This window comes from Vespa crabro, chromosome 7 (assembly GCF_910589235.1).
Source record: "Vespa crabro chromosome 7, iyVesCrab1.2, whole genome shotgun sequence".
Lineage (NCBI taxonomy): Eukaryota > Metazoa > Arthropoda > Insecta > Hymenoptera > Vespidae > Vespa > Vespa crabro.
In genome coordinates this window covers 3,227,736-3,248,211 of record NC_060961.1, presented here as the reverse complement: position 1 = coordinate 3,248,211, position 20,476 = coordinate 3,227,736, and the positions used below count along the sequence as shown (strand labels likewise).

General features: G+C 41.9%; 1 protein-coding gene across 3 annotated transcripts in view; it reads left to right on the top strand.

Moving 5' to 3' along the window:
- Positions 1 to 20,476, top strand: part of LOC124425559 (homeobox protein prospero-like) — a 45,543-nt gene that overhangs the window by 4,956 nt on the left and 20,111 nt on the right. For all 3 annotated transcript variants that reach the window (XM_046966062.1, XM_046966061.1, XM_046966060.1), the window contains exon 3: positions 1,639 to 1,793. In XM_046966062.1, the coding sequence (XP_046822018.1) occupies positions 1,639 to 1,793 (155 nt within the window). The remainder of the gene's footprint in view (positions 1 to 1,638; positions 1,794 to 20,476) is intronic.

The window sequence follows — 20,476 nt, the reverse complement described above, 5'->3', positions numbered from 1 at the left end:
TATATATGTATATGTATATGTATATGTATATGTATATATATATGTATATATTATCATCGTTCGACTTTACGCGGTCGAGGTTAGTTCTATGTATAAAAGAGGAAGAAATTTTAAACCAGGCTTCTATTAAAAACTCTATCGGCCGGCACGCATCCGTGGTCCCGATGATTCTTCTCGGCGCGAGTTTTTCCGCGTCTCTCTTTCAAAGTCTCAAACGATGCACCGCGCGGCCACGGGCTGACCCGATGATACGCTTTAACAGCATAAAAATAGCTATCGTATCCGGCTTCGAAGAGAAAGAGAGAGAGAGAGATAAGGCATGTTCCTAGTACGATCGTCGGAAAATGATCAACCAGCGCGAAAAGTTCAGCAGCTCGATTATCGCACATGACTCACCTTGCTTGCAGCCTCGCATCGGCTTCTCAGTTTTTGAAAGAGCTTACGGATCCAGAAAGAGAAAACGAGAAGGGCCGGACGTTGTAGGTGGGAGGCTTGTGTGGGGGCGCGAGAGAACATATACATGTGTGTTTTTGTGTATATGTGTGCGAGACGATGGTGCATCGTCAGAACTGCAACATCGCCGTGTCGATCCGATCGGCAACACGACGTTCTTTGCCACCTTTTTAGTCGGCCTTTGATGTAAAATCAATGGCGCATTTTTTACCTCTCTCTTTCTCTTTCTCTCCTCTACTCTCTCTTTCTTCTCTCTGTGGGGTAGGTCGAGCGCGTCACATGTATCGTCGTGGCCGTAAGCTCTCTCCCCTCTCTTTCCCTCTCTCTCTCTCTCTCTCTCTCTCTCTCTCTCTCTCTCTTTCTTTCTTTCTCTCCATATCTCTCTCGATTCACCCTCGTCTGTAACGTTTCGCCATGGCCTTCGCGCCAAATATATTCGCGACTTCTTCCCTTCGTTCTTCTTTCTCGAGAATTTTCTCCAACAATAAAACTATTCCCCCGCAAATTCGATATAATATAAGGATTTATGAAAAAAATCGAACTTGCCGTGGTCGGTTAAGGGTTGTCCGATGGGTGGAATAATCTTTTCAATGTCTCGTTATCATAATTTATGAATAGTATTCAATGGAAGAATGGTATTAGAGAATCTAAAATTTTCTTCTTCGAAGAAAAGAATTTAATGTAGACGTTGTCTTCTTTCGACTTGATGACAACTGTTCTCCATGAAGTCTTGCCATTACGAATTAGCCGAAAGTTTCTCAAGTAAGATATGCGTCTCCGTGAAAGTTCGAACACAGGGATTAACTGAATAAGAATGCGATGAAACCACATCAAGAGATCCTATTACTGGTAAGGAGTCGGTAAGGCTTCCGTTGAAGATGTGGCCAATCGTAGGTCAACCTCAGCGAGAACGTTAGACCCCTACTACCGCCTACTATGGGGATATATCCACAGTTTGTACGATTTCTAATCCAATTTTATACGAAGAAAACACGATTAAGTTTGAGATATTCTCGTACACGATACAAATTTCTAGAGCTCTATGATCCTTCGACTTACGCGTCTTTGATCACTGATACAGCTCCTACGAATTGTCTTTGCGGACACGTTCTTTATGTTTCTTATATCTAGGGATATCTATTGAAAGAAACACATGTATAAGATATTTCCTTAACCACGGTGAACTCGTCGACGCTGACGCCGATGCATCTGAGGAAAGCGAAGCTGATGTTCTTCTGGGTAAGGTACCCGTCTTCGGCCGTCCTCAAGATGTATTTCCCCGACATCAAATTTAATAAGAACAATACAGCGCAGCTGGTCAAGTGGTTCTCCAATTTCCGGTGAGTACACGTCAACTCATGTATATATATATATATGTATATAACATTGTCATACTATCGTGATGAATTTGAAGGAAGTTAAAATTAGATCTCACAACGTTCCTGGTCCAATTCGCATATAGCACGAATGAAAATTAAATCGGAACATTTCTGAATGTCAAAGGTCTCGATTGGATCCATCGTGGATCCTAGTTTCTCATTCGGACATAGTTCGAATTTCTTATCTAAAAGGTTCGAATCGAATTTAATCTAAAAGGTTCGTTCTTTCGAACGAAATCATGTAAGACGTCTCTCGTTGGCAAACGTTCCGTGTATGCAAACGAGAACAAGGTTTTCGAGGGCTCGACCACTCCCTTTACAGAAGCGGTCAGAGCCCAAGAGACGAGAGTCACGATGGGTGTGTCCGAATCTTAATTACCATCCCCTAGTAGCAGCTGGGGATAAGTAACGTATCTACACTGCGGCAGGTACGAAGGCGTAGGAGTTTGTGGGTACCGACACATACCGGCCAGTAGGCATTAGCCTGATTATAATTAGGCTGAGTACAGTACAGATCCGAGATATAAGGCGGACGAAGGCCCACACGTGATCTCGGTACTACGTTATTACTATTTTCTTATCGCAAGAATACGCGCCTTTCTGCTCCTCGAAAGCTCATAAGTTTTTCTCAACTTGAATATACTCATTGTCATGAATTGTTCATCTTGCTTTTATTTTGACGATTGTCCCTTATGAAAAGTAAAAGAATAAGAAAGATTATCATACATCGTCATAATAAAATGTTCAATCAATGACTGAGATCGTTTTATTATAATCGAGAGGTTATACTTGTTCTTGAGACGTATATAAAATTAAGTTAGTATATGGGATTTGTGAATGTGCTGAAGATTAAAAAGAAAATGTCCCGATTAGTCTCATGAAATCCGGAAAGGATGGATAAAAAACACAAGTATACTCGTTCTAGTTGTGGTACTACTACTATCGTTTGCATTGAACTTAGCGCTAGTAGAAGCATCAAAATTCGCGAGCAGAAGCTTGTCCATCTTGTTGCTATACGCCGAGTGGCTTTCTCTTGCATACTCATTCGTTTATCTTTCGGTTCTTTGAAAACATTGCCATAACCGACATAAAAGAGAGAGACAGAGAAAAAGAGAGGGCAAGGGAACGCGTTATAGAAGTTAGAAATGCCTGGCAAAAATTGCATCACGCTCAGCTTCCGGGACAAGGAACAAAGCTAATTACTAGCTAATATATTTCAAGTTACATTTTCGTCCTGTCGTTTTGTTGCGGCCTGCGGGGTTCGTTCTTTCCTCATCCGATTCTCTCTCTTTGCCGCTTCTATCCCCACTCTCATTTTCCCTCCTTCTTTCTCTCTATCTGTCTGTCTGTTTGTCTCTCTCTCTCTCTCTCTCTCTCTCTCTCTCTCTCTCTCTCTCTCTCTCTCTTTTACACTCTTGTCCGCTTGTTCTCTCTCGTACAATTTTTTTCTAACATGTTCTTCGTATTCCACCCTTCGAGTATCATGGGAGACAAAGTCTCTTGGCGAGGCACGCGAAAACTTTTAAAATTTCCTCTATCTCTTCATTTCTTTTTTCATCTTTCTTTTTCAAGAGAAAAAAGAGACGAATAAAAATCCTCAATACAAATAAATTTGTATCCTTTAATGCTCTTGACAATCATATATATATATATATATATATATATATATATATATATATTTCCTTTTTGCTTGTTTTAATTGATCATTTTTATTAGATTAATTTTGATTAGAAGATCATCTAAATATCATCCTCCCAGTTTTCTTATTATCCGAAGTTATAAAGAAGTGAAAAATGCAAGGGTTGTTCGTGTTATCCTCAAAGACAATACTCGAAAGGTTTCTGGGCACGAACTGACAGTATACCATGTTTCCTTTTGTGGCTAATCACGTAAGAGTTTAGCTGGACTTTTTCTTGCTCGTTCTCCAGTCGGCGGCGTCGAGCGTGCTCGATCTGATAGCCTAATGCACGGCTTCCTATGCGGAAATACCTCGGCACATTATTCTACGCTCCTACGTGTACACCCTAGCCTCTATCAACTCACCCCTCGACACCCTATGAGCCATCGTTGTACTTTTGTCACGAGAACCGCTTGAAAGCGGCACCAACGACGGCTTTACTTTACAACGCAATGTATCCGATTAGTCCTTCGACTATTTCACTTTTTCTATCTTTCTTCGTTTATATGACCAACGTTGATCGACCTTTCGATAAGATTCTCAGCCGAAAGTCGATCCACTCTTTTTAATTTAACATTCATCGGTACTTCCGTCAGAACATACTAGAATGGAAACGTTTCGAAGAAACGTAAATTGTAAAATAGAAAATAAAACAAGAAAGATTGAAACTCGGTGAATAAGAAAAGAAACTGAATATTCTATTGATGTTGTCCAGCGTTGGAAGTTGTCGTTTAACAAAAGCGATGACGGAAAACCTTGGAATCATATCGTTGTAAGAGAGAAAGAAAGAGAGGGCGAGAGAGAGAGAGAGAGAGAGAGAGAGAGAAAGAAAAAATGCGTTGAGAAGGAAGGAACGAGACGAGACGATTACAAAGCGATCCTTCGCACCCCATTTTCTCACGCTCGTGTCGACTCGAAAGCGTATGGATGTCTTACGGCTGGAGAGGGTGAGTCCTCGAATATCACGCGTGCATCATCGGATCTGCTTATGCCAAGGATATATTGACAGCCTTCGTTCGATGAAGCTAGCCGGGGGGTGATTGGGGTCGTGTCGGTGGCGGGGGATGATAGAGGGAGAGCGCAAACTCGCCTGTCTTCTTCGTGCCTTCGTCTCCCTATCTTCGGGCATCTCTCTTTGTCTGACGTATTCCGAGTGTGCGTGGAAAAGAGAGAGAGAGAGAGAGAGAGAGAGAGAGAGAGAGAAAGAGAAAGACAGAAAGAATGAAAAGATAGCGAGGCGCGGACTGGGGTTAGCTCGTTATCAGATTCCACGTTGGGACACGCGACACTGAGGTGGCAGATCCTATCGCCGGAATGGAAGAAATTTTATGTCGTATAATGGACAACGAACACACACACACTCACACACACACACACATACACAGACATAGCCTTATGTACCTGTGAAATCTACTTCGCACGAGAATTTTACCGCTATCTTTCCTTTGGTTGTGTCGCGAAAAAATCCTTTAACTTTGAACTTATCCCTTTTACGCATTCTAATACTTTGAGTTTTTGAAACGTCAATTGAAAGTTATATTCGTGTACTCTTTTAATCTATAAGTTGATATATCCTTGGTAATACATCGAATTGAATGAGTTAATGAGATAGACTGATATATTTCATAGTTTAAAATGAAACAAGTCCATGTACGTTCGTATTCATCTTTAGGTTTAAAAGGAAAAAATGGAAAAAAAGAGATGATTATTTAGGGATAAAAATAATTCTACGTAATTAATGAATAAATGGCAGAGATCGGATAGCGATGAGCCGCGAAAGTTTACGGTTCTTGAACGTTAATAAGAGAAAGTGAGCGCAAGAGATAAATAAAAGAATCGCAAGCTCTCTCTCTTTCTCTCTCTTTCTCTTTCTCTCTCTCTCTCTCTCTCTCTCTCTCTCTCAAGTCCTGTAATAATGATGTAGCTGAACGAATTTACCTTGTGACGTTCTCAAGGGGGTTGTTTATCGTCGCCAAATCCTCAATAATTCTCTAAAGAGGACGAACGGTAGTCTACAACCCCTTTTCTCTCCTTCTACCATCAGTTATTCTTTTTTCTACCTTTTCCTAACTTATTCTTCGTCTTCGTCGTTATCAATTCTCGATCGTTTCGTAACATACACAAACATATCCGTTGTGTAGTAAGGAAACGCTTCAAAGGCTATTTAGATAATAACGGAGTAATTTTCTAAGTAGAAATTGCTCTTTCCTATGATTCTTATCTCACTGTCTCGATTGTACAATATATAATCGATAAACGGAGTAAACGTACAAACGCAGAACAATATCGTATTACAAAATTATTAGATGCAAGACATCTTATAGTATTTGAATAACATTTTATAGTATTTGAAAAGAAAGAATAAAAAAGAAAAGAAAAGAAGAAAAAACCTATTAAACCGATCTAATAAACGTCTTTAGCACTATTCTGTATCATCATAAGAATCCTTTTCATGGACAGTCTATGAGTTTCCTTGATAAAAGTCCGGAGTTTAGAAAGAAGACCGACCAATTAAAACGCTGAGGTAGTAGTCGGTTTACCGAAATCTTGAGTACAAACGAAGAGAAAAAGCACAAGAGAGGAAGAGAGAGAGAGAGAGAGAGAGAGAGAGAGAGAGAGAGAGAGAAAGGAAAAGACAAGGGTGGTAGGAAATCTCTCCACACACGGGACTGGTACGTTTTCTCCGGCTCTTCTCTTCCTTCTCCAAGCTTGTGTTTTAATCCCACAAGATTGTGCATGCCAACTGAGAGTGGGATGAAGAGGCGAGGTCGTCATGGTAGTAGTCGTAGTCGTAGTAGTAATAGTAATAATAATAGTAGTAGTGATAGTATCGTAGTAGTAGGAATAGGTGAGTCAGGTTAGCCTGGCAGAGGAAGGCGTACGTGGGTGGTCGGGTGGTAAACAGCATACAAGCGCGAGGGCCATTTAGCGAAAAGGCTAGACGCGCGTGAGCGTCACGCGTGTTCTTAGGCCATGCGTGCGCGCGCGCACACGCGGCCACCTAGCTACCTTCGCGTAGAACTCACAGGTTGGAAGGCACACACGCGAGGAGGAGAAGGAGGAGGAGGAGAAGGAGGAATAGGGGGCGGAGATGGAGGAGAACGACGAGCCACGGTTTTCTCTCTTATTGTGAGGAACAAGCTGGCTGCGAGCGAGGGAAGAGAGAAAAAAAAGATGGGAGGGGGTTGAAACTGAGGAAAATTTCGAGGCTTGACGTAGAGACGGACTACACGCGTGTGTATATTACGTAGTCCCACAGGCGTTCGTTTCTCCTCCTCTTTCTCTTCTTCGCTTTTTTCTCTTTCTCCTCCTCCTCCTCCTCCTTTTCCTACATGAGCACGGAGACGTTTACGTAGCTCGTGCATTCTCCCGCGTATTCCGAGAGTATGTGAGATTCCGAAGTAGTGCCGGAAGGACGTAAGTGGAGGCCTTGTAATTATTATGCTCTCATAATCTTTTCTCCGCTTCTCCCTACTTCCTTCCCTCGTGGAATTTCCACCCTTCCGTGGCTTACTAGTTCATAATTTCTTCTTCTTTCTTTCCTCGATTTCTGCTATTTTGCTTCTCCTGAGAGACGGCTAGTTACTCGTTAAGTAACTCCAATGCAAAAGATTCTCCAAGGTAGTTTATCCGAAATCGAAAGATGCGCGATCGAGAAGTACCAAAAAAAATTACGAGTTTGTTCTCTTTTCTTGTCTTCGTTTTAACCATCGACGAAGCTTGTTTTCTGTCTTCTTCGTTCTCTCTTTATTTCTCAACCGAGCAAACGACGATGAGCCAGCCCTCGAGTGAAAGAAGGGATCCTGGACGAAATGAGCAAGTACGGATCCTTTGAGACAAAAGCGAACGAGAGGTGGTAAGACCAACGGAGGTAGCAGATCGAACGGAGAGGAGAACGTTGACGACTGCTAACTGTAATGAAAGGAGTGGGGGCGGACTGGGGGATAAAGGGGTAGACGGCAGGATGTATCGTAGCAGTTTCGTAGCCCTCTAATGAGAAGAAGGAAACTTTGGTCTTTGACTTTCGGGCCGCGGCCTTGCTGTTGGCTATACCTGCTCCTCCTCGAAAGGAAGAAAGAAGGGAAAAGAAGCACAGTTGAAGAAAAAGACACAGGCCGACTCGTTTGCCACAAGGACTCTCGATCTTTACAAAGAAAATCTCTTGTTTGTTTCTTCTACGTACGCAGAACTCACTATACACAATTATTATCTATATATATATATATATATATATATATATATATATATATATATATATATGTATGTATGTACGTATGTGTATATATATATATATATATACATACACACACACGTATATAGGTATACATAACTATATATACTTGTATACGTAAGAATGTATCCGAGTACTGACTTAAATATCGTCTATGTGCGAGTTGCGAATACATATAGATGCGCATGCGAGATCTCGAGAAATTCGCGCCAGCTCCTTAATTAAAACTCAGTACATGGCACAATGGAGTGGCAACTCTTTGGGTACCGCTACTTACTGCCGTTTCTGCTGCTGCTACTGCTACTCCTACTACTAACGGTTGCCTCCCGGTAGGTAGAAACCTACAATACCGACCTACCCCTATCAAGACTTTTACTACCTTTTTTGCCGCGACCAGGGTGCCTCATTCAACGTTGCACCGTGAGTATTGTACCTTCGAGAAGGCGAAACATTTTCTAAAGCTTACGGACGGATTTTAATCATTCGTAATATGTACAGCTGTTCGTTGGTAATAGAGAATAAAATGAGAAATATTATCAAAAAGGAGTATTTTTAAATCTATGAGTGTGTGTGTGTGTGTATACATATATATATATACACATAAATGAAGAGTCTTGAAAACTAAACGTAATATTTGACGTGGCATGAATTATTGTACATAGTAGGAGATTATAAATTCACTCGAAGGAACTCGTCGATGCATTTTATATGCCCAAGGGGATGACATGGCCACGATATCGACGGATTATCTGTACGAAAACGGATTCCTCGTAAAAGAAGAAAAAGAAAAAAAAGAAAGAGAGAGAGAGAGAGAGAGAGAGAGAAAGAGAAAACGAAAGAGAAGAGAGGAAATTCGATTTGCGTCGCGGCTAAAGGGGGATGACGCACCTTGCATCGAGCGAGGCTACTACCTCCGTCATTCGTAGGTGGTGGTTGTGCGCGTAAACGGCAGTCACTTAATTAAAAATTACTTAATTACGTTCTTGGCACTAATTAGTGGCGCTTGGCTCTCTCTTGGCCGTGCGCCTCGACTGCCTAGGCACCCCTTCCACCCCATCCACGCTCTCTCTCTCTCTCTCTCTCACTCTCACTCTCTCACTCTATTACTCTTTCCAACCACCCCCTCAACCCGCTTACCATCTCTATCAGAACTTCCTCCACCACCTCTTACACCCTTCTTCGTTTCTCTACGGTTCGTTCAAAAACCCCGCGGCAGCGAAATCTCTGTCTTGGTTACATTATTCCTTTCCTTCTTTCTCTGACGCTTTCACCCCCTCTCTTCTCCCTCTTTTCCTTTTTCTTCTTTCTTTCTCTCTCTCTCTCTCTCTCTCTCTCTCTCTCTCTCGCTTTCGTTCTCTCTCCTTCTCTTCTTCTCTCTTCTGTTTTCTCTTTCATTCTTCTTTTTTTTAACCCTTACGTCACCCTTGCTACGTCAACGTTGCCACCACTTTTCTCTTACTTTTCTTACTTCGTCGACGTGAAACTACCTCGAAGAGTTGCACGAAACGTTGTGAGTTTTCCGGCTAACGTTGTTTCCCTTCTTCCAGTATTTCTGTCCCTATTTACACACCACCGCTTTCACCGTTCTTCTCTTGCCCTGACCTAGCCTTCGTCAAGTGAAATTCTCAAGGTTCGGTATAATGCATAGAATGAATAGTATACTACCGGTCTAACGTAGCGCCTTCAAAATGATTTCGTACCTCTGTCTCCACGAAAATGTACTTCCCTTAATGAGATTAAATTAAAAGAACGAGCGATGTTTTATGCATGAAGTAACTTACCTTGCTCTCGCCATTTTATTCGGTCAATTGTAAGAAAAAATAATTTTATATCAATTATCCGTAAGACAATGAAAATTATTGAAGGTACATGAAAAGTCTCTATAAATAATTAATGTTTAAATGTTGCATACAACGTTTATTAGTTTGATCGGGACGATTATAAACATTTATTTATCATATCAGGATGTCGTAGACCGATTTAACGTTCGAATGATCAGAAAGAGGAAGTCTTGATCAGACGAGGGTGTACCGGTTCTACCCTCGTAGAATGTCAGTTCGGTAACATAAGGGGTTCATGCTCATGGTGCAACGGGTAGGCGGGTAAGTAGTAGCAACGGTAGAGGCAGCAGCACTAGTAGCAGCAGTAGTAGCAGCATCGTCGTTCCTTTTCGAATTTTTTGATAATGAACACAAGTATGAGAAACACGACGGGTATTGGCTGGGCGGCAGACAATGCGGTGGCCGCAGGGCTATCGCGGGAGGAACAACGAAGGAGGCGGGGGTTGGCTGACGGGGTTTCGAAGGGGGTCGAGGCGGTGGAGAGGACGGAGGTAGGCAGAGGACGATGGCAGGGGGTGCTTTATAGGGGATGTAAGCATCGCCACTGCAAGGCTAATCCGCCGCTATGAGCTGCTACTTGCAGCATGAGTACGGTACACTCTCTGCTAAAGACTCACTCCCACCACCTCCTCATCCTCCTTCAATTTCTCCTCCCTTACAGTGAATCTCCTTTCCGCTTCTTGATGTCGGACCAGCGAAACAGTTCGTTGACCCCACTAGAGGAAATATCTGCCAAAAGAACGCGTCTTGCGATCCCTTCTCAATGAGATTCTATCTATATATATATATATATATATATATATATATATATATATATACTCCAATTCGCATATATATATATATATATACTCCAATTCTAACAAAATGGCCAGACTTGATGTGATTATTTAATTTCTCGTGGTAAGTCTTCCGCGTGAAAACGATTCGTTCCTTTCGACAGACTTTTCTATTTATTTTGGGCTATCTAATAGCGACTCTTCATGAACAATTCGCCGTTGTTCTCGACGCTCTTTCTTCTTATTTTCCGTTCATTGGGATATGCATTGTAAGCGATACGCCTCTTTCGTTTCCCTAAGAAATATTGGAAATAGTTCAGTGATCCACGAAGAAAACACTTGGCTGACTGCCCAGTTCTGCTCCCGGCAGCTTATACGTCGGTGCACTACTTAGGATGCATTACTTGGACAAGAAGAGTAGAGGGTAGATGGGGTGAACTAGAGAAAAGACAGGATGGGTTGTCGTTTGTTTTGTTTTCACGGTTACATGCCACCCGGCATCAGTGAAAATGCGAGACAAATAAAGGTTCTCGTCCTTTCGACTATTAAACAGACGTCTCTATTCGGGGAATATTTACGACATACAAATATTGACTCTCCTTGTCCTGCAATCTTCTTTTCTTCCTTGGGACATTGAATCATTTGCAAATTTCCATTTCTTCTTTGCGACTTGATATTTTATTATGTTCATTTTCATTGAAGTATATTTCATTCTATCAATAGAACTTACAATTTCTTCAGTTTCACTGACTGAACAGACATTTAAGCGTGCGTCAGCTTAAAATAATATCGATAGGAAATAAAAAAAAAGGAAAAACGGATTACATATCAAGACTACTTATAGTAATATGATTCATCGTAAAAGCGTGCATTACTATTAACATTTTTCATAATCCTTACGCACACATCGAGGATTCACAGTGAATTTGCTTAGCTAGGCTGCCAGTCAGAGGCTCGATTTTTCATTCTCTTGTTAGGAGATCTCTGGGTGCACGCACGTTGCGCGTGAGATACTGTGCATACGTCCGTTTAGAGAAAAAAGAGATCGATAGAGAATGAGGGAGAGAGAGAGAGAGAGAGAAAGGGAAATAAAGATAGGGGGTGAGGAATGCGATCTCGTCCGCTTCACTCGAAAAATGCAAAATGATAATGTTCCCAGTGTCCCGTCCTAATCGGCTTTGTATACGCCGCGATGGCTCGCGGGCGAAGGGGCTAGAGAGAGAAAGAGAGAAAGAGAGAGAGAGAGAAAGAGAGAGAGAGAGAATAGTAGAGTACGGAGGAGGGACGAATCCTGGGGGCAGCCGGGAGACGTGAGCCTCCGTCGGCCTCCATGGAGGATTTAATTTACATCCACCGGTGAAAAACGCGGAAAACAGTTTATCAAAAAAGCTACCGCGCAGACTCGGATGAGAGATAAAGGGAAATAGAGATGGAGAGAGATGAAAGTAGGATAGAGAGAGATAGAGAGAAAATGAGAGAGAAAGAGGGAAAGAAAGCGAGAAAGAGGGAGTTGGAGAGGGAGGGAGAGCAAAAGACGGGATTGCGTGGTAGAAATGAAATTGTCCGTGCATGGATTATCGTCGACTTCGTTATGCCCTCGTATTACTCGGTTCTCTACTCTCCCTCTCCTTCTCTCGTAGTTTCTCTCTCTCTCTCTCTCTCTCTTTCTCTCTACCTACCTATCTATTTATCTATCTATCTGTCTATCTATCTATGTATCTATCTATCTATCTTTCTCATTACCTTTCTTTTCTTTTCCATTTTGATGATCGTTCTATTGGTCGTACTCTTTCTTTCTTTCCCGAAGTATAGAAAGAATATTTGTACACGCTTGATACAGATAAAAAAGTTACATAAAATAATCTTTGACCGAATTGTTCGATTCGTCTCAACGTACACGAAAGAAATCGGTAATTGATGATTTTTTGCTGGTAATTCGGGCTTTCTCTTGGAATTTCTTCATTGCATGAATACGGGTACTTCATATCATTTTCCATGAGAACAAATAAAGAATATAATAGACATATTTTCCTTTCGATAATTCTCGTACGAAACTATGATTAATATATGTAAAATAATTATTACTATCTATATTACGATTATTGTTCTTAAAGGATATTGTAATATCTCGTTCTTATTCGAAAAACAAAAAAAAATAAAAAGAAAAAAAAGAAGGGAAAAACAATCAATTTAAATAAATTTCTTTACGAAGATGAAAGAGGGAAGAAAATTCGAGATATCGAAATTGGTGAAAATTTCGCACCGTAGAGTAACTGTACGTGCGATCCAGCGAGACGGTGTATCGTGCACTAAAGCGACAGGATCAGACGTGCCGGGGACTGGGCGTGAAATTACTGTTTCGGCCAACATTTATCCCGGCGTTCGCGAGGGTAACGTTCGGCTGGACAGCGACTCTGAATTGATTTCGTTTGAAATCCCACCCCCCGCCCTCGCCCCAATTCGTCGTCCTTCCCGGCTCTTCCGCATGCACGACTCATCCGTTTCTCTCTTCCTCGCTCGCTCTATCTCTCTCTCTCTCTCTCTCTCTCTCCTCTCTCTCTCTCTCTCTCTCTCTCTGGTCACACATCGCGTCTTCCTACTCTCCTCTGCTTTTTACTCTCTCCACTCTTTCTTTCTTTCTCTCTTTCTGTTCCGTTTATCTGTCTATCCTTCTACCTATCTACCTATCTCATTTCGCTTTACGTGCCTCCTTCCTCCATTTGTCTCTCCCTCCATTCGTTTACCCCTTCTCCATCTCCTTCTCCATCACTTTTTCGTTGCCTCTCTTTTTGTTTTTCCTTTCTTTTTTCTTTTTTTTTCTGTTTTTTTTTCTTTTCCCTTTTTTTTCCTTTTTTCTTTTTTTTTTTTCTTTTTTTTTTTTTAATCAGGATCTACGACATCTCGATTCAGACGGAGTAAAATGCATTAAATTTTTGCCATTTTTCTACCGTTCCTCGCTTCTTCGGGCAGGAAAAAATGTACGACTCGCAGCAGACGATGATATAAATAATGTCTCTTTTTTGAAGGGAGGGTGAGGACCAGAGAAAAAAAGCTCATACTAACTTTATCATCTCTCTACCTTCTTCTGAATGAGAAGTAACGCGAAAGTCACATATATTCACGAAATACGCTTTAATGTGTTACAATGTTTGAAACGTTTGAGCATTTTTCCGAGCAGAAGTAATAAGATTATGTTGTCGATAGGTTCGACGTTAAAAGTCAATGATTCATCTTCATACGTGCTAGTTAATTATTATTTCTAGTCTCGCAATGTAAAGTAACGTCAACTCTGGAAAAATTGTGGGAAAAATGTAATCGATGAACTAAAGCGTTAAAAGTAAATTCCAAACTATTTTAATTTTGATAGTCTCGCAACTTTCTCAACGCGTGATTATTCTGATCGATCGATTGAGCCCGATGCATTTGCTTGAAAATCGTGAGTTAAAGGAAATTTGGCGAGGGGTGGAAGAACGTAACAAACGAGTTGCAAGGGACGAAGGTAGAGAAAGAGAAAGATAGGAAAGAGGTGGGACGGTTAACAGAGGTCGTCAGCGAGGACGATAGCAGCGTCGTCGGAGTTAATTGAAAAAGCTTGTAAAAAAGATTTTCCGGAAAACCCGTTGGGCCGGACGATAATATCCGTCGTGCTCCTCTCGAAGACGCGCGGGGTTGGGTGTGGAGATCAGGTGGTGAGAGTAGGGGTAGGTAGGGGGAAGGGACCATTCGTGTCACGACTCTTGGCGGCGCCACGTCATTCGATATTTTTGTCAGTAAAACGATATCAGGCAAATTGCATCTGTCCTTTACACCATGGCGCAGAGCCAGATCAAACACTATTCGTCACTGGATATTACCCTTCTCCGAGGTATTGCCGGTCTTCTACCCGCGTTTTCGCTCTCTTTCTCTCTTTTCTCTCTTCTCCTCTCCTTTCTCTGTGTTCGGCACTTTCCAACTCGATCGAGTTCTTTTCGAAGCGAGATTACGCTCTCGCGTGAAGGAATACGGTAAAATCGAAAGCACTCGAAAATCGATTTAAACGTGCCGTTTCTACCCTTCTCAAACAGCCCTTCGTCGACTCTTCGAATTCTACGAACGTCACCAACGATCTCGGTAAAATCACCTCAAACGTGCCGCCTCATTTATTAATATTTATTATACGACCTAATAAATTAGTACAAGAATATTGAAGAGAAACAAAAAAAAAAAAAGAAAAAAAAAAGAAAAAAAATACACACGAATAAATATACCGATGTAATTTTCTCTTTAATATTTTCACTTTCGAGAAATGTTAAAATACGTGGAATTCTCCTAATCTCATTCTTTTTAGTACATCTTTCCCAAGATTATTTATACGGAACGGCGATCGTAGAAACATTTGTTCGTCGACGTCGTATGCAAATCGCCCATATGCCAAGTCACCTCTTGAGTATGGTAGAAGCATGCGGGCAAACGAACTAAGCAAAATGACTATCTTACATTATTGCATACGGGCGACAAGTAGGCCGCCAAAACGTGTTGTCGTTAAAGAAGTAGTAACCTCGGTTGAATTGGTAAAGAGAAAAATGGAAACTACATTTTTGTATCGATTACTGGCCTAGTCGAGTCTATATGTCCTAACCAGTTGTATTTTCACTTTGAATTTAATTTACAAAATTAACGCCGAAGTAATGCGTCAATAGTAATACGAGATCGGTAAAAAAACTTTACGATCTTCGTTATCGGACTCATTGGCTAGGATTAAATAAATATCGATAAATTTATGAGATTTTTTAAAATGATTTAAAATGATAGACCAAACAGCATTTTCGATAATCTTCCAATCGAGCATTATGAGGAATCCTCTTCCATTATGAATTCCATTATGACACCCAAAGAAAGAAGGGCATTTACCTGGGTTCGCCGAAGCGGGATCGTTTAACAGACATAATCGTAATCTCATCGAATATTTACAGTTGCCTAGGTTCCTACCCGGTGGTCGACAGTTGTCTAGTAAATCCTATTTACTGTTACCCAACGAACTATACGCACTAGAGATGCTGGGAGGGTGGCTACCGCCCCTAGCTAACCTACTGCCCTACTGCCATGAGTTCCACCCCTAAAGCTATCATCCTACCTCTCTTCCTCTCTCCTTCTCTCTTTTTCTCTCTTTTTCCACTGTCACTTTTCTTTGCTCACCCCATCGAACGCGTAACGGTTTTCCGTAGATCACGCGATGATCTCACGATGCACCCGTGTTCCGATAGAAAACAAGGGAGCTCTTTTTTCTAAGTTTTTGGGGTAAATATCGAAATCTCCCTTCGCTTCTACGTGGACCCTTCGGTCTCAATGTGTAATCGGCCACGATGCACGCATGCGAATAAGAACTATCGATAGGTTTCTTTTATAGCGCGATTCGAACGAAATACGCTTAGCACGATAGGGCTTGCTAATTTATTACCCTCCGTTTATTCTACGTAAGAAATTTTATTTTTTACTTTGTATTTCCTTTCATTCTCTATGTAATTTCATTCACAGGACGTAATAATATCGACGATAAGATCATTCTTATCGACCAAAATATATATATATATAAAACAATTGTATTACCCCTTGAAAAGATATTTGGAAGATTGGAACGCGAGGAAGATTCCTTTTGGTTTCCTCATCTTACACCCTTTCCAACGTTGAACTCGTAATGTGGTTTAGCATGGTATGACAGGAGGTAAACTTGACAACAAAGAATTATTGATTTTTTCTCAGCGGGTTGAACGAGTTGCCGGGCGGTTGAGCGGTCCCGGTAGGGTATTCGACAAAGGATGTTTTCCGAGTCCCTAACCTAGGCAACCCTTCTCCTACGCTCGCCTTCGTATATGCGTTTCCGTGTGCTCTTTTTCTCTATCTTTCTCTTGCTCGTTCACTCGCCCTCACTCTCTGTCTGTCTGTCTCTCTCTCTCTCTCTCTCTATCTCACTTCAACGCACGCTCATGAACGTACGTTTCAGGGGATTGCCCTACTCCATCTCTCTCTGGTCTCTTTCCGTATTCGTACGTCTCCCTTTCCATCCTTCTCTCTCTCTCTCTCTCTGTCTCTTTCTTTCTCTCTCTCTCTCTCTCTCTGTTTCTCTCTCTCTCTCTCTCTCTCTCTCTCTCTCTTTGTCTCTTTCTCGCTCACTCTTTTACTCCATCTCAGTTTCTCCTTCTTCGTCTCTCGCTGTCCGTAACGCCGTGTGTACTCAGCCGATGCGCCAAGGACTTAACTGCCTCATTGTCGTCCCAGCAGGCATTAGAGCTTCGGGACAGATGTGCAAAATGTAGGATCGAGACTCCTCCATAACATAACTACTAGGCATTTGCACGAAGGTGGAGGGACTGAGTAGTTTAGTTGGTAGAGTACTCGCACAGCAAGTAATAGTTCCCAGATTTAAGTTTTAGTTCCAGTAATTTGAAGATCCAAATCCTTTAGAAGATGTTAAAAAGATTTCAACTTATAATATTGAATAACTCATTGGTAATTTCGAGATCACCAATCGTCTTTGCTCTCTCTCTCTCTCTCTCTCTCTTTTTCGTCTCGTCTTTGATATTCTTTCCCTTTTCTTTATCGTATATGTAATTACAAGAGCTATCGATCCGTAAATTCCCATGAAGCATTTTGCCGATAAGTAATAGCCTGACATTTCTAAATCGATCGTCTGGATCTTTTCGATTTGATCTTTTTTTTTCTTTAAATTTTAAGATTAATATTCGCAAGAGATTTTCTGTGTATGCAAAAAAAAAAAAAAAGAAGTTATTCTTTCTTTTTAAAATACGATAAGAAACATACGAGAAATAAATTTCGAAACTTGAACGCGATAGTTAAAAAAAAAAAAAAAAAGAAAGAAAGAAAAAATAATTGAGGAAAATAGCCGTGTTCAAATGCCTTCCCACGTACTCGTTCAGGGATTTAATCATTCGACCTTGACATTTCTTTTGAGAGTCGATGAAGTGGTCACGTTCAGGGACGATTTTCTTGGTGATGCATCGTCGACGTATCCGAATAGTTATATCGTCAACAACGCCTCCGTAACGCCTTTCTAAGGCGTGTATTTGCGCGCACGTGAGCACGTTAATACACGTACAGAATGCACCAGTATCGACAGTGGTAGTAGCTTTGGTGTTGGTGGTGGCGATGCATCGTCGGGTGACTTGGCAGGGAAAATCGATCGAATAAAAAAATGCTTGGACGATGCCGAAGTGCGACGAGGACACGAATCGCGGACGAGATGGATGCACGGAAGGAGCGGGGAGGGAAAAGAGGGTCCGGTAGGAGAAGGAGGGTTAGTCCGGGTCCATTGAAGAGTGAAACCGCTCAAAGCAGCTGCCCCCGCTCCCTCAAACACCCTCCAACCACCCTCCTACGGCAGCAGCCTCTCCGACACCCCTCACCTCATCTCACTCTCCTTCTTTCTCTCTCTCTCTTACTCTCCGTAGCTTTGAAAACCACCCCTCTTAGCTCGTGTGGATGGTGCACATTGCCCCTTCGTTCTCTTCGAACACCGTCTCTCTCTTTCTCTTTCTTTCTTTTCTCTCTCTCTCTCTCTCTCTCTCTCTTTTTCTCTTTCGAAAAGGCTAAACCCCACGCCAAAGAGTTTATTCGTGATCCCAAGTGCAAGAAATGAGGTTACGTTCTCTTGATTTATCCTTCAATTTCAAAGATACTATAACGTATCTCATTTTGATTACGCAAATAATTAAAACTGTCGTCTTCTTCGTTATAGATATTACTTTCCCTTGATCTTAAAGTTCTTACATTGTTGCTATTATATCAAATGATCATATAAATTAAATTAATAATAATTTGATATGAAAATATTATGAAGGTTTAATTATAAAACTAGATATTCCATTCTGTAGTATTGAATCGGTTAGTGCTTAGATAATAGATCAATATCGCGGATAGGAATCAACTCTTTTCATGACTCTAATGCTCTTTGCATAATTTCATTCGTGAAGAAGATTTGCATAAGGTGAATGAGAAAGGAGGGACGTGCGGCTGGCTGACAAAATTATCTGTCTAACGGTGCTTCCCCTATCGTCCTCTAGTTTCTCGACGATGAACGAGAAGAAGGGGGTCTGTCGGGGGACTTATAGTAAAGAGAATGAAGAAAGGAAAGAACGATGGCAGAGAAAGAGGGAGAGAGAGAAAGAGAGAGAAAGAGAGAAAGACAGAAGCGAGCTTCAAGGCAGCCAGATGCAAAAAGAAACGGGGAGGCGAAGGGTGAGAGAAAGAAAGAGAAAGAGAGAGGGTGGCCAGTGAAAAGCAAGGGGCACACGAAAAGTGTGCATTGTAAGATCGGCGCGTGCGGCATGCGGACCCTTCGTGGTCGATGTTGTAGGACCCCCGTGCTCAGTGCCCCCTTCTCTTTTTCTTCGTTCGACTCGTTCGTTCAGTCTTTCTCTCTTTCTCTCTCTCTTCTTCTCTTTCTCTCGTCTAGTGCCACCGTTTCTCGACATCCCTCTCTTTTATGAAGGGCGAAGGGCCCAGGAGTTCGGCTTATTGTCGGCGGCACATCTGCCGTACGATCGTCGGCCGATTGTCTCACAGGCTTAGGAAACTTGCTCGTAAAGAGCAAGAGAGAAAGAGAGAAAGAGAGAGAGAGAGAGAAGAACAGAGAAAAAGAAAAAAGGTGGCTTAGTAGCGGATCTACGATAGGGAGGACGATGTCGCGTGTCCTTCTTGCTTACGAGAAGGGTGACTAGAACGAATGATGCCACGATCTTCCGAGGACAACCTTCCCTTTCCCCAAACTTTTTTTTCTTTTTTTCATTCTATTTCCCAGCTGTCGTATGAGGGATCAATGAATCTGTGATAGTCTCAAAGAAATCCTTCAATTGATTTTAATTTGATATAATTTGAAAAAAAAAAGATAATATTACAGAATCTGAATTGTCCATTTGTTAAATTCTAATTATCTGGTAATGCATTTTTTTTTTTTTTAATAAGACATCTAATTCTTAAAACATAAGGAATCTAAATAGGAGATTATAGGGACCTCTTGCTTTCGATATTAACAGTTCCTTTTGCGAAAAGTTTATCTCTTTTTCCACTACAATGGTGCGTTGAAAGACCCTTTCAAAATCTTTGATTCTCGATCGTATTCAGTAACCAACGGTAACGGTGGTAGCATTCCAACGAGTTGCATCTGACAACGAAAGTGATGATAGTAGTTGGGTAGTAGCAATGAGCAGGGACTTTTAAGGGTACCGCCATTCAGGGAAATACATGCGCTTGCTATATCGTAATTGCTGGTGTGCGAGCTACGACGAAACAGAACGATGTAATCACTTGTTAACTTGTATTTTAATTACGTGATTTTCCAGAGCTCGAGCGCGCCCAGAGCTCAGCTACCATCACTACGACAAATGCAAAACAGCACCAATACAAGTATATCGTTATATAAATAGGTATCGTCCACGTCGTCGTTAATATCGCAACGACATCGCAAACAGCGACGACAACGATGACGACGACGACGACGACGACGACGACGATGACGACGACGACGACGACGACGACGACGACGACGACGACGACGACGAAAGCCGACACTCGGTAGTGCAGCTTGCTTGCCGCCTGCGAGTCTGAGTGCAGATGGCGTTAAAGTGTTAATTACTAATTAAGAAGGGTGCACAGGGTGCAACATCAAGACCCCGCGCGACACCTTTTTGAACGCGCCCTCTGAATGGACCCTTACGCTCTGACGGGCAAATGCGCCTACCCACCCATCCATCCATCCGTATCCGTCATGGCACCTCCAACTCCTCACCCAACCTCCTTCCTTGCGACCACCACCCGCAGCCCTCTCCTCCTTCTCCTTCTACTCCTCCTACTCTTCCTTCTCCTCCTCCTCCTCCTGCTCCACCGTTACTTAACGTTCTCTCGTTATACGCACTTTCACGCCTCGTACGGCCGCGAAATAAAATGGAGTACGAGCCCTGAGCTAGAAACTTTCTTCTTTTCTGACTTTTTTTCTTTACCTCTTCTGCTTCTTCGTTATTTTCTTTATCTTTCTTCTTCTTCTTCTTCTTGAAATTAGAGGAAATAATTAGTTGGTTAAAGGGAAGAGTATAGTACTTCGTTCTGTTTCATACTTCTCATTAGTA